The sequence below is a fragment of the Aricia agestis genome, chromosome 12, assembly GCF_905147365.1.
Source record: "Aricia agestis chromosome 12, ilAriAges1.1, whole genome shotgun sequence".
In the NCBI taxonomy this organism is placed as follows: Eukaryota; Metazoa; Arthropoda; class Insecta; order Lepidoptera; family Lycaenidae; genus Aricia; species Aricia agestis.
This window is the reverse complement of record NC_056417.1, coordinates 12,822,007-12,838,049: the sequence shown is the minus strand read 5'-3', so window position 1 is coordinate 12,838,049 and position 16,043 is coordinate 12,822,007. Positions and strand designations below refer to the sequence as shown.

General features: G+C 33.8%; 1 protein-coding gene across 1 annotated transcript in view; it reads left to right on the top strand.

Annotated features, from left to right (window-relative positions):
- The first annotated feature begins 230 nt into the window (after positions 1 to 230).
- Positions 231 to 16,043, top strand: part of LOC121732642 (suppressor of cytokine signaling 2-like) — a 58,440-nt gene continuing 42,627 nt past the window's right edge. The window contains exon 1 of the mRNA XM_042122593.1: positions 231 to 639. Coding sequence (XP_041978527.1) covers positions 621 to 639 — 19 coding nt within the window. The 5' untranslated portion in view covers positions 231 to 620. The remainder of the gene's footprint in view (positions 640 to 16,043) is intronic.

Genomic DNA, 16,043 nt, shown 5'->3' with positions numbered 1-16,043 from the left:
CGTTTATCGCTTCCTAGCCTAAGAATGATTGATAGACGCTAGACATCTTGAATACGTCCGAACAGCACATACGCCAGCTGCGTAGATATAACTTTAATATGAATTAGTGACAATGGCACGAGGTATGTTCTCGGAAGCGCCAAGGTTGGCGGTTCTGGGAAGTGCGGGCGCGCCGCACGCCGCCGCGCCGCGCGTGTGCCGCGTCCCGCGCTCCGTGCCGCGCCGGCTTCTGTGTTTACCCGTCGCGTCTCCCGCGCGAGAGCCAGTCGATTTTCTACCGCGACGCTGGAACCACGCCGCCGCGAGCCGCGCCCCGAACTTTCACCTCCCGATATCGATATATCTGTGATAAATAACGCCGGTGCAGTGAAATTGAATGTGCGCGTTCTCAGAATACGCTTCTGCAGCGGCACGCAAACCCCCGGCCGCCGGCGACGACCGTTTCTGCAAATTAATTTCTCCGGAGCGATCGGCTTCTGCGAAACTGGTTGTAAGAGTTTACTCGGAAACGAGGAGGCTATAAAGTGGATTTGAGGAAATATCGACAGTTTAAGGTTTTGTGTTTCCGTGTCGTTGTTGAGACGTTTACATTGGATCCCAAACACCATTTCGCACCTCAAATGGTGGTCAAACTACCAGGTATGTACTTACTACTTTATTACTCCTAAGTCCTAACTCCTAACCTATTAATGAAACTTCATTAAGAACTTTCATGCGCGATGCGCTCTAGTTGAAAGTTTATTATGAAAGAGCTATTGTTTACTCGTTTCTTATTTGTCTAATAAGATCAGCTGGTTTCTATCTCGCCATGTGCGAGTTAGGGTTGTCACATATTCCTCAATAGATAATGGCAATAAGATCTTATTAGTCTTCTTAAAGTCATCTTAAAGTAGTATTCTGTATTAGCTCTACACTTTTATCAATAAGAGAGGTCTAAATTCTCAGTCTTATATTTTAATTTTCGTCCGTTTCAGCGTATTTGTAAAGTTCTGTTGAACTATCGAGACATTTCATAACCGCGGTAACCCTCGACCTTGTTTTCGACTGATAGTCTATTTTCGTTTCCCTATCGCCACGTATCTTGACAGAAAACATGTACACAGCGTAATATATAACAATTATAGTTCGGAGATAAACTACTGTTTACTCTATACTCTATATACGATACGCAACGTTTTCCTGACGTAGAGATAGCTATTTCATTGAATATGACCTTTGATTGGCGTCTAGATGTCGGATAAAAATAAGAATGAATCGTTGTTATTTTCTTGTTATATTTCATCAGTCGAATAAGAGCTTCTTCAACTCTATTTCTAGAAACCAAGTTGGCATTGTGTTAATCGCCTTATAACATGACGTGATAGGTACTTTAAATTAATTATTGCTTTTGACTACTTAAAAGGCGACGCGACGATATGAAACTTTCGACAGTCACAAAGTTATAGAATCCAAACCCATCATGCGATTATAGTTCTTATTCTAATGTCTTTACACTTCAAATTAACGAGCCTCAGATTTGTAGAGCAAAGTTGTGAATAGAGAAAGGAAATAAAACAGCTGTCATTCGTAAAACCCACAATATAAAAGTCAGGCTGTATTTATAAAGTTTCATTCATTTAATAAGTGGCAGTATATTTTATACGAATCACTACAGTGAACATTTTTTATTTCATAAAAACGCTATTTAATTAAAAAACAATACAGATATTATGCTTATTTTCTAGTATTTTTCTTAATTCTAGTTTTGTATATTTTAAGTAAGTACCTGGTATGTAATAGTCGATCGTCGTACAACGATTTAAAATGAACGTATATTTAGTAAATCACAATAAGATACTTAATAATAATCATAATATTATTAATGAAATAGAGTCAAAAACTTTCATAATACTATTATCTACATGTTTTGTTATTATAATGTCATTCTCTCACGTTTCACATTTCACGTTTTTGCTGTTCAAGTGTGGTTTGTTGTAATTTTCTCTTCAGTTTTCTAGTATAATAATAAAATAATAAAGCTTCGTTTCTCTACGGTAGCAACTTTCTATAGAACCTATTATTAAATATAACTATACACGTTCACACAGCGTAGGCCGTGGGGTGTTATTAGAATGTACAAGACCCACATATTGGACCTTATGGCCATTGTTATAAGATCGTTAATAACGCTAGAAAATAGCTCCCGTACGTTTGTTCTAATACGTAGAGCACGAAGAGACACAGCTAAAAAATTATGTACCTACCTCATTTTGATCTTAGGCATTAAGATTAGGGTTGTTGAGGAAGTGATTATGAGGAAGAGGAGGAGGAAGAGGAATTGTCACGCGCAAATTTAGAGGATGCGGATGAGGAAGAGGATATTTTTTTGAGGAAGAGGATGCGGATGAGGAAGCGGAAGAGGAAGTACGTCCATATAGTGGCTGCGTTCTACATGACGTTAATTTTGACCAAAACGCTCAAAACGTCCCCTTCTGCCGTTCCCTTTGGCGACCGGGGTCGTTTTGATCGCGGCTATGACGTCACTCATGACGTCATCATTTCCGCTCAAAATGACCCTTGACGAAGATGGGTCAAAGTGGGCGTTCTAGTTTTTTTTTAAATTTTAACGTAACTATATCGTGAAAGCCATGTTCGGAAAGTTTTCAGGAGAGAGTAGAGACAAAAAAACTTTATATTATTTCATTACAAATATGTAATATTTAAATTACTTAAAAAAATTAAATAACATTTAATGAAATATTTTGATTGGAAAATAAATTGTTTTAAATGAAAGGTCAAATGATTTCTTATAAAATATAATAATTAATACTACTTTCTCGTACTTGACTAAGCATTTATGCGGTATTGTTACCTAAGGTTTATATGTATACTAGCGACCCGCCCCGGCTTCGCACGGGTATAAAATAATATATTATAGCCTATGTCACTCACTGAAGAAATGATTAAAAGCGATTCAGTAGTTTTTGATAATTATAATATTCATTGGCCCGCATTGATATGTACCGCCGCAAAAGCTACGTCCCGCAATTTTTAAATCTGTAATATCTTCGAAAATATTCATTTTAATCATATGCTGTAAAGGGCCATATAGATCTATATTAAATAAATAATGTATTTAATAATGTAATTGAATAAGGATTATTGCCATATTGGTTAAAATCGCTTTGAAAATTAGCCATTATTTGAAGTTAAAAGTAAGTAAATGATAAAAAAATGTTATTGTGGGATATCCATAGACATATAAATTATACAATCGCGGAGTTTTGCTGTAGACCTTTTCATAGTGTACACTGTTACATACAATAAGTACTTAGTACATTATTTTGATAAATCGGCTGCGTTTGCAATGTAAGCGGAAAAAAATGTAATTATTTACTGACATTTATAGAAACCCCAAAATTAACAGTATTTTTCCACTATTTAATTAATGTTATTATACTTATAAACCTTCCTCTTTAATCACTTTTTCTATTAAAGAAAACCGCATCAAAATCCGTTGCGTAGTTTGATTAAAGGGAACTAAGGGACATGAGGGGAAAAAAGCGACTTTGTTTTATAATATGTAGTGATAGTGATAAGAGAATAAGAGATTTTTTTTTTGCTGAAGGCAGGTCAAGTAGCCCTGATGTCACTGCGACCCTTGAGGATCTATTATGACTCAGAATAAGAGATACGTCTAAAATACAATCTTCCAAACATAATTGAGTTATTTTTTAGTTAGTAACAAAGATTCCAAAACTGTAGTAAGTAGCTATTTAACGAAAAAAAGTCACAATATTATGTTATGTCAATGTACTACCTAAAATTATGAAATGGCCGGTTCTTCTGAATGAAACTTTCCTAAAATCGAGTCTTGAAGCTGATCTTCCTCACTTTGACAATATTTTTTTTACATTCTGGACATTAAGTCAATTAAATGATCAAAACGTTTGTCTCATGTCCGCGTTTATGCCGGCATAAAACGTAATTTTCTATTTAAACATTTATTTAATAGAAATAGTTTTAATATTGATTTCTTCTTCTTCTTCTTTTAAAAATGGCCGCCTCGGTGAGTTGCCAATGTCAGAGTGGCTTAAAGGACTTTGCTCTATGTAGCGAAGGTTTGGTGAAGTAACAAGACGTGTACGGTTAAAAAACAAAATTACATATTTACAGGAGTTGATTAACCTAAAACAAACACAAACACAAATGTTAGTAGAGACATCACAATCTTATATTGTTATCACGAATATATGTACACAAAATCTCAATAAAAGGGGTATTTACATAAGATAAAACCGATTTAAAATTTATAGGGCGAGGAATGGAATTGGGAAGACAGTCATATAAGGACGATTGGTTTCTAGGACAAGAAAAGAAGATGTGATCTAAGGTACCCTCATCTAGACCACATTCGCAGAGAGAATGATCCTTGACCCTAATTTTAGCAAGGAACACTGGTGAACAACAATGACCAAGTCTAACACGGCAGATTGTCGAGCATATTAGTTTGCTACACTGTGAATATCTAAAGAACCATGGTCTTACTGGTACACTACTTTGAATATCATGGTAGTGCTTGCCTTTGATGGTACTTGAGCCGTCCCATAGTGTATTCCATTTGCTAGAAAGTTGAGATTTTGCAAGTGGAATTAAGTCCTGACAATAGAGTTGGTATTGACTGAGTCCACCTGATGTTATAGCGGCTTTAGCATATGCATCCACACTCTCATTACCAGTAATTCCACTATGGCCAGGTATCCATGCTAACACAACATGGATACTACGGACACGACACCTAAGGAGAAGCTGTCTTATCTTAAGGATTAAAGGAAATCTAGACTTTGAGCGGAACTGGTTAGCAGATATACCCTCCAAAACGCTCCTGGAGTCCGAAAGTATAAGCGATTTACTAAGATCGTGAGATTAATATTGATTTCTTACAAATATCAAATTGTCATCCATACGTCATTACATAGCTGTCATTTTACGTCAATTACATAGCTGTCATTTTCGTTTTGTTATTCCAAGTCTGATTCTTTTTTGTTATACTTACCACGTTTTATAGTGACTGACGTTTCATGTCAAGTCACACAGGAACGCTGTCGAACGGGATAAAAAGTATCCTATGTCCGTCTCCTGGCTCTAAGCTACCTCCCTACCAATTTTCAGCCAAATCTGTTCTGCCGTTCTTGAGTTATAAGTGGTGTAACTAACACGACTTTCTTTTATATATATAATAGATAATAGATTGTGACAATAGTCAATATTCAAAGTATGTGGTTTTGTTATTAAAATATGATTCAATGTGATTATTACCGACAAATTTGTGGCAAGAGCTCCTTAATTTAAATTAGGAAAAGAAAGTAGGTGAAACAATGGGGGTGTTAAAACATATTTTGTTCTCAAAGTGGGCAGTGGACAAAAAAAGTCTGGGAACCCCTGATATAGCACTACACTTCAGTCTCATTTCGATTTTCGATAAAAGAAATCAAATTATTCGATTATTCGCACTGCGTAGCTGCGTACACGCGTAAACAAAACAACGCTTGCTATGTTTGGTACTACTAATATATATTCTGTGGCTATGTCAATAAAATTAAAACAAACAAGCAAGCTTGCTCAGCGCGGGTGGCGAGAGGGGAGGTCTCGCTCGCCCGTTCGGTCCGGCATCGCGCTCTGGCGTGTGCGTTGCCATGATTGGATACGCGACGCGCATGCGCAGTAAAATTCCTCATAAATTCCTCCTAAATTTTGAGGAAGCGATAGCGGAAGAGGATTTTTTTATTTTTATTTATGAGGATGCGGTAACGGTTGAGGAACCCGAAATATTGCGGAACTTCCTCATTATGAGGAAGAGGAAGAGGAATCCTCAGCAACCCTAATTAAGATTGAAAGTCGTGTACCGATGGCGATACACGTAGAGCTAGCGAGACGTAAAATTGCCGTTCGGGTTCCGGAAGTACCTACGCCCACAGATTACAATATCTCTTCCTTGGTGCTTAAGTTTTTTTTTATCACAAATAACACCTTATTAGCTTCTCCGAAATTAATCTTAACCTTCACCTAAAATGTGATTTACTTTTTCATATTAGGGTAAATGACTAGTAGATTCATAGATTGGACAGTACTAGTCATTGGAAAAAGCACAAAAACACCCATTAATAACTGACTGTTTTTCTTTCAAAACAGGCGTTCTTTTAATTTAAAGACAGGAAAATTTTAAAGCAACATTAATAAATATTGTGTTTTTGTGCTTTTTCCAATGATACCAGTCATTGTCCAATCTACTAGTCATTTACCTTATAAACGTTTTTATTATTCCGAACCTAACCTAACTTAGGTACACTAATATTAATTATTTAACAACGAATGATAAATAATTGAAAGATTTACGAATTTACGATTTAAAAATGCACTAACGTATCAACTTTTTTTTCTGTACTTATCTTGAAAGTTAAGAGCATACACCAGGGGCTAGAGAAATGAAAAAAAAGTACGTGTAATATCTATAGCTGTCTCCCTTACCTCAAGCCTATACCGCAGAAAACGATAGAGACAACTGCAGAAAATCAACGATTCGTTGTCCCCTGATTCCTTCTCCAAAACTTAACCGATTTAAGAACTTTTTTCACTAAAGATTAAAGAAAGGCTTGAGCTGTGTTCCTATGTTTTGCTTTTTTTGTATAATCTAGCCAAATCTGTTTTCTGGACGTTTGAACACAGCGGAAAATCTGGCCATTTTTTTGGGGTTTTTGAACGTTCATATCTTATTTAATAATTAAATTATGAAAAAAAAGAAAACATAGGGACATTGTATTAGTGGCCGTAGATATTCAGGAAAAAAATTATAACTTTACTAGCATTATCCAGGGAGGAAACAGTGGACAGCGTTTGTATGGAAAAAAGGGCGGTGTGGACTCCTCTTAATACACCGTAAGGCAGAGTTTCCCAAAAAGTTTCTAAGGTTATTATGGATATTTGTTACACGGAAACAGTATTTTACCTCTATAATCGTCTAAGATAAATTCTATCTCTGTAAATACCCGGTTTTAAAATCTACACAGTCATTGCGGAAGTAACTATCTGTGCCGAATTGTCTAAATCTATTGGCGAATTTCTAGGAAAATCGATTCTGTTGCCTCGCCTTCTTGTGGCCTTCTTACAACCTTCCTTTAGGGATAATATTCGCTTATCCGATCCGATCCGAGAAAAATAAATTATATCGAGAAAATACCTAACCTAATGAAGTCTGAGAAAATTATGTACTATCAGTTATCACTTATCACTCTTATCAGTGAAGGTAGTATAGGCAGACGGCCTACGTATTTTGGTCGCGTTTTATCAAACTCAACCGACAGTCGAGCCTAAAATAGCATTCAGAATTACTGTTGTAAAGATAGCTATATCAATATAATAGCATTTATTATAATAGCATTATAGCATGCTAATAAAATTAGTACTTACTACGTTATAAACCACAAGACTAACAAAAATAAAATTAATAATTTTAATTTTAAATTATATTAAACTAAACATGATAGAAAATAAGGTAAGTACTAAGTATGTACTGAGATTCATGTGTACTCAGACACACCACTACTCTCTACCAACAGAAAGCTGAAAGCTTCAGTACAAAATACAAAGGGTTTTCTATGCCTAGGTTTAGAACATAACTAGCACGTCTTACCCAACTGCACGTGATATCTCTTTGAGTCACACGCAGTTGCCTGAACTAACAGTGCATGAAATTACTCGTTACCATTATGAATATTTGTAATGGTAATCAGAGAAGTTGATTCCTGGGCAGATGACGGATCACGGAGACCGATCACAGCTAAAATTGAATTGACATGAGCCGACCAAATGACGTTGGTCCGTCAACTGCCTAGGAATCAATTTCCTCGATGGTACATGGGCATTTTCAAAAAAACGTGTACCCTTGCAAAAATATGTCTATATTTTTTAAGGTCATTTATTTACCTTTTTTTGAATGTCATATACAAGGAAAAATATTGAACTAATGGAATAAGTTAAAAAGAACGCTGAAAACGTTATATTATTCTGATATTATTGAAACAAAATCGAATTTTCGACGAAACAGATTCCGTTGTGCGACTAAATGTAAAATATAATTTAAGACAAAAAAATACAGCAATAAATGGATTTCTTCGTTAATTTAATCTAGTGAAATGCATATTTAATTGTTTATTAAAAAAAATTTAGATAATTTCAAGGATCAACAAGAGTAGCAATTATTTTTAATCCATAGTGTGACTATGTGACCCAACCACTAGGTTATTTTTCATTTTTTTACATGAGTAAGTAATATTTAACATATTTAAAGGAGTTTTTATAACACAAATACCTTTTATTTAAACATTTTTATTGTTGCACTACTTATAAAAGTAAAAAATTCTTTGATTTCATAGATTTAACTTCAATAATTAGAGGGACGAACATCTCATAATCATAAAGATGTGTTCACATGTCTACGAATTCCTAAGTTATTAATGACATCGGATTATATGCACGATCAAAGTGCCGAAATATCCATGCAAATATGCACGAAAAATGGTCGAAATATGCACAAAATATGCACAATCAAAAGTCACTTAATATTAAAATTTATTATTTTTTTGAAGACTTTTCCGGTAGTGACATTAATAAAAGCGCCAATTTTTATAATTTCATAAAATCCAGGATTTTTAATTTCTTGAAATAAAGACTTTTTATTTATTTATTATACGCCAATAATAATTTTCTACCAACATTTTCCGATTGCAATCTTAATGCCCATGGAAGTTAAACTACCGAAATATGCACTATCAACGAAAAATTGCCAAAATATGCACTATCGCCTAAAAAGTGACATTATATGCATTTGCATATGCAAGTATGCAGCTGCATATGCAAATGCATATAATGCTGATGTCTAGTTATTATAAATCTGCAAATATCAACGACACAAAATGATTTTCAACTTTACTGATAGAAAAGTAGTGGAAATAAAATCAAAATTAAAAAAAAAAAACTTTTAGGTACTTAAATTTTAAATATTTGTTATTGTTAAGTAAAGGCGACGCCTTGATAATTTGGCTGTAGCGATATCGATTTTTCAATGACTAAAGCTAAGAAATTAAAGTTCATTGTCAGTATTTATCATGTCTTTGTCTTTGATTTACCCATAGCATAACACGATTGGTCAACTTTTATAACACAGAATAATCAATCAAATAGACCTGTGTAAAAAAAAGGATTCCTATTTTTCCAACAGAGGAGAGTGATTTAAGCTTCCAAATTTGTACATGGCTTGGTTCAAGCATACACTTTAATTTGCCCATAGCTTATATGAAATGTATTTATGGTTTTTAAATTACGTGACAAAAATATTTTGTCGCTTACGCCCTTTCCATTTTTTGCTGTTCCATTGCTTGTTTTCTGTGAAAGGCCGGGCCGGGCTTTCATAGAAAACTAGCAATCTAAAACATATCCAAAACGGTTTTTTACTTTAACGCGGCGTCACCTTAACACATAAGTAATAAAAAATATATTTGTACGTTAATCGTACCAGTTTAAAAATCTCCAATTTTCTTAATAAAATCTGTGAATAAAAAAATAATTTATATTAATAATAATTTATAAAATGTGAACTAAGCCTTATGCTTTCCGCCTGTTGTGACTTGCCCGTTCCATTATATGTGACCATACGAAAAGTCACAAGTCGGAAGTCACGTAATATTACTTTCTTTTACTTTTAAAGTGTTTGTAAATAACCGATAATAGTTATCACAATTTCATTTTTTATACTAAATACTAAGCTAATTATGCAACGTGTCAACAGTAGAAACAGTTGGAGAAAGTATAATAATGCTTACAAAATATGGTCACTTATCTGAACAAATAAACCGTTCCTGAAGAACCATCCAACCTGCGTCCGCGTCTTGTAGCAGATTTTTAACTACTAAATTCAAATTGAAGTTTCTCGATGTACAATGAAATATAGTGCTATCATTTAGTGCCGAAAATATTTTTGTAGTACGTTTATAAAACTAAAAAAAACGGTCACTAAACCGAACATTCCGGTCGGGTTGCTTTTTCATGATTATAATTTTAATTAATTTGTAGTTAAATTATGTTAGATTTTTCAATAACAAGACATTCAATTGATACATTAAGTATTTAGGAATCTAACATATGTTTTTTAAGTAACTTACTTTAAGAAAAAAAATAGTTATTAAAGATTTTGTTACAACTTCTGGGAAGGGGACAGGTGAATTTAATAGGTTTCGGTACTTAAAAACCCTTATAAATCTCATACTAATTAAAATTTTATACAATCGTGAATGTATTTTAATAAAAGAAAACTTGTTTATGCTCCTACATTAAAATTACAAAATGTTAGTATGTAATTTTTTACAAATAATCTGTAGCAAAGTCAAGGGACAAGGTAAAAACCAGGGGTACACATTTTTTTGAAAATGCCCACATACTACATAGCTATAGCATATCGAAATTCGTTTCATAGAGCTCCGAACGCCGACATATGGAGGCCATTTGCAATTTGGGATGGTCCGAATATCTGAAAGAATATTGAAAAATTCTTGTTGGTAAAGGCAATTTCAAACAAAATTTAAAAGAGATAAATTAAAAATGTATGAAAATTTCAAGCGATCTATTTACAACTTTGCACAGGTTATTTTATATTATGTTAATTAAAATTCAGTTTTTAAATAACACGCTTATTATTGGTAGAGTCCAAAATAAAGACTGTGGCTTGAACTAAATATAATAACTAATATGCGTTTAGAAGTGGTTGTGAGAAAAGAGGGGGCTTTACTAGACCCCCTTTGCTAAAATTTAAATTATTAACTTATGGTGATAATGGGAGAGAAAAGTCAATCGATTACAACGAAGAAATAATTTTACATTTAATACATTCGGTGAAGTTATCGCATAAGGTGCAAAAACATGCAAATGAATTGACTTACCTTTTTAGCTTTTATAAAAAAGCGTTATATTTATGTACACTTAGCTGCATATTAAAATTCCCAAATACTTACAATATTGTATTTAGTTATATTATTTCCTAAGTTCTAGCAGTATCTTTTCCGTTTGATTATAATCTAGGTGTGTATGCAAATGTCTACGGAAATCCGCATTACCTGGAGATCTACAGTTAGCCATTATTGGCTGTACACTGTACAGTTACTGCCAAACAATACAGAAAAGGGAAGTGGTAAAAAATCGCCATTATGTCTCTTGTTCCGTATTCGCAAAACGTTTTTGCCACAATAGGTGTGGCAGTTGCAAAAAGTTTACTTTTGTTACAAAACGAGGCAAGCTTTGGACCAACATCACTTTCTATTTTAATGTATTTACTACTAAAATAAATTGAAAGTTTTAACAAAGGTAAAATATGAATCTACAAAGTGAAAGCAGTGCCCAGTGGATCAAAATTGGAAATTTAATCCCATTTTCTGCGCTCTACGTGCAATGAAAAGTTATAGAGCATAAGTGCCACGCTCGACTCTTGAAGATAGGTCTACCAGAATCTGATGGCAAAAAGTGAGAAAATAAATTGACTCTAGCAATACCGGGGTAATTGGAATAAAACATTTTGATCCTTTTTTTTTTCTTAAAGCGGCTGATTTTGTGTGTTATGCAAATATAAAAATTTATCCAATGATCAAGGATATTTTTTGAAAATCTGCTGTCAAACATTACCATCACATTCTGGTAGACCTATATACATATTATAATACTTTGCGATTCGTATATTACTAGGTACCTACTGGCTACCTATATCGCTGTCAGTTTACGTTACGACTTATGAGTTATGATATAGCCATACATACGTACAGTAATTAATAATTATTAAGCACACATGTAACACTTTATAATGATATAACAATAGTGTTAATTGCTCATACTTTTTTTTCTAGTTTACGTCAGTCGATGAGGTCAAAAAACTAAAGACATGCGCAATTATTACTTTTTTAATATTTCTCACAATGAGAATGCAAATTACAGAAACTTACTGCACTGGAAACATTTGTAATCCACCTTTTTATCATAATACTTAATAAAAAATAAAAATTAATACTTACCCGATAATTTTAGATACCACTTATGCAAAGAATTCATTGCATAAGGACAATACTAATTTTAAAGCAATACGTACCTAATCCTTATCATTTACCACCAGCGAAACTCTTCCATGGGCAGATAGCGGACATTCTTAATCTCGTCCCGTTATATTATTATCAAGTCTTATTAATCTTATTATTATACTATCGGCTGAGCTGGATAGAACTCGACCAACTAACGAGGGTATTTGCCTATGAATTAATTCCACTGCTATGCTTAATGCTAGTACATAGTAGAGTACTTGTATGCTGGCCTGTATCATATCACCAAACTTTCTAGGACAAAATTAAGAGCCCACATTACCCTAACTTGACTACATACTTTAACCTAGATCTCAAAATCTGTAAGGTCTAGAAAACTGATTTTTTGACACAAGTAACTTCAGTTCATAAAGATTAAATGCTCAAGACGAAAACACGATTACTCAAAAAATTCGCTCGATAATTTCTTTTTTACAAAAAACCTTGTTTTAGGCACATTTTTGCTTGGATCTTCGAAGTTTGCTGTCTTTTCTTTAATATTTTTTAATATCTAAAAAGGTATTGATAAAACCTAAATTTGCTCAAAACACTTTTTTCATAATCATTATAGTTCGTCTTTTATTCAAGTAAAACTAACTCGGCAATGATTCGGCGCCGTCCTTTTTCACCTGGCATATGAAAGACGGGCGTGAGTGTGAAGAGAGAAGGACGATGTTTGATTTTTAGTCAGGTGAGCTCTTAAATACTTACAAGACGTACTTAATTGCTTCATTTAACATTGTTAATTTAAAATATTTTAAATACTACATTCAACACCTGCCGTAATTTGCTCCTCATTACCATACAAACAGACGTACACAATTGTGCACACTAAAGTATTTATGAATATAAATTGCCAGATGCTACGCATTATCGTTGTTTTGTTCAGTACTTGACTACTGTTTGTATATTTTATTATTAAACTACGCTAATAAGTTAGTAACAGTCATTTTAAACACGATAAAAGAGCGGATAAAAGTAGCTTCTGGCTTAAACTGTCAATTTAAATATTATGTATTTAATTTATAAATAAACAGTTCTTTAAAGCCCAGTTGGAACATATAACGGTTAACCCGAATATCGTATTCCCTAGTCATTTTAGAAACAATAAAAAAAACGCGGCAATTTTTTTTTTTTATTTAGACGACAGACGGCTTTTACTTTCGAGGGCTACCGCTTCACGCTTGTGCAGCCAACAATTGTACATTGTTAGCCGTTTACCGGGAACTCGCGAGGTAAATCGTGTACCTGGAAATAGTAATCCATTGTTCGATGCAGGAACACAATAGCTAGATATTTCAAACTGAGATAGACTTAGGCTTATTGTTCTAATCTGGAATATCGTTCGTGGAATCAGGAGAATTGTTTTCATAAGTATATCCTAATATAGTAAAAGTATGAAAATACGAAAGAAGTCGTTTTTTAACGAGCATTGGCCTACCACATATTCCTACCACTGTAACTCATGTGTTGCCAGGATCGACAATGGCATCCAACCACGAAAACCCTTTGATATGATCTCAGGAAGCCCGAGCCACGAGGGACATAATATGTATAGTATTAAAAATGCTTCTACTCTACATAGAATAGTATAGAAAATACTTTATTTGTACGACTTAAAACTAAACTTAAACTTAAAAAACACAATAAAGGAAAAATATGAACAAATAGGCGGTCTTACTGCTAGCAGCAGTTTCTGCCAGACAACCTTTACATTTTACATAATATGTATGAACTTTCCATTTTTCGAACTGTATTATGGCAGAGAATCTAAGCCCACAAATAATAAAGAAAAGTGACTGTACAACTACCATCTTTAAACCATCAAACTTAATATGTTGAACTAAAATGCTATCGTTAGTGTATTCATTGTTCCCAGTAGCCAATTAATAACTGAAGCTATCATTTTTCACTTTTTACAATTTAATTAATATGCAATAACCGCCATTATGCAGGTGAATTTTCCAGGAAAACTAGTGCATGTTACAGAACTAGTATATCTCTTGAATATAAACTATGTTATAAAATATAGAGTATCAACTACTATGATAAAGATTAAAGAGTAAAGACTAGTTGGGTGGTTCGATTTTCACCACTGACTTTTTTTACGATTTTGATTTGATTTACGAGCTTCATTTCACCAATATCCTTACACTTTGACCACAAAAAAATGTCTATATTATGTATATCCCATATAGTTAGAGCAAAGTTTCCATCTTTATTTAGCAAGGATAAGTACATAAACTAAGCTTGAACTAAAATAGGTTTGTACAGGCTAGTTTTAGTACCTACATTTTAGTTTCTACGTAACTAAAATTACAAAAATTCTAAAAGCTTAGATAGAGCCTCTCCTCGTAATGTTATGTAAAGAGTAGAGACAAGCCTATGGAATTAAGCCACCCTGAACCAACCAACAAACAACTTAAACTATAACAAAATAAAATTTAATCTATTAGCAATTTAAATAGAATAACAAAATATTACACAATAATTGTACGTATTATGATTTATGTTACTCAATCAGGATTCAGTATTCACGCTGATTGGCTGATTTCACTGGAATTCATTTAAACTCAGTTTTCGCTGGAAATTGAATTCGTATTGAAAATGTTATGCTAGTACCTAATTACATAATAATACATAATATATATCTTAATGTATGTCAGCACTCAGCATCCTATCGGATATGAAATGGAAATTAAAATTTATGTTAAAATTCAAAACAATGTTTTAAATACAAGTGTCGAAACAGCTCTTATTCGTTCAGAAATTCAACCTTTGTCACCTGTCAAAAATTAGTTAAACAATAAAAATTAACGTCATCCCGATGTAAACACCGTATTCTATTACTGTATCAATAACGCGACGAAGACAAAAACTAATCTAGTCGTTCCGATTATTACTTATCGCCTCGAGATAAAATCGATTAATCGAAATTAAAAAGTACAGTCCGTTCAGAGCTAATTTACCTCGGAATTTCGAACATAGATCTTATGTCGTCCGCACAAAGATATATAGGTAAAATAAAGCAGAAATACCGTCCGTTCAAACTTATTTTACCTTGGAGTTTATAAAATAGATCCTTATGTCGTCTTCACTAAGGTAGGGGTAAAATGAGGCAGTAGGAAAATGCGTCGGAACGAATGGAAGGTGCGCGGGCGCAGGTATGCGTGTTCTCGGAACGCGCCGTCGCTTTTTGCTCGTTTTTCGATTCGAGTACCAAGAATCGAATGGGCCGCGCCGGTGCGGTGGCGGGACTACGCGGAACCCGTAATTAATCCTTGGAAGCCTCCGCGAGGGTTGTTATGAGAAATTATTTTTTGTCGGGGTTATTGTTCGCAGAAGGACGCGTATTGTTCGAGCGACAAAGGCCCCTTTGACCCTTGACTTACATAAAGAACATAATATCCTTAAGATGAATTCGCGAAGTCGTAAAACGGCCAAGATTTTTTTCAAACTTGAGTTAAGAGACTACAAACTGAATTTAAAGTTTACAAAGAGTTAAGAGCTCTATCGATATAGTGCGAAATTACGGGTTAACACTAAAAATAAATTCGGGTTAGCACTGCATCGGATTGGATTAAGGTTATTACTTATTACGTTACACCTTAAATGTTAATGTTAATCTTAATGTTAAAAAAAAATGATATCTTTTTCGATTTGTTACCATTATTATCAACTTCCAAAAAGGAGGAGGTTGTATATTCGGTTGCATAGTTATTACGGCAATGTTCACATAGTATTCACGCGGACGGCACATTCAACCTTTAGTTATTTCAAAGCGAATATTTTGTTCAGCAAAATACTAGGTCGCTCTTTTGTTGCTCTAAAAACTAAATTTACAATCAGTAACGTATAACAGTTATAAAACTGACTGACTTTCACTATTTCTGT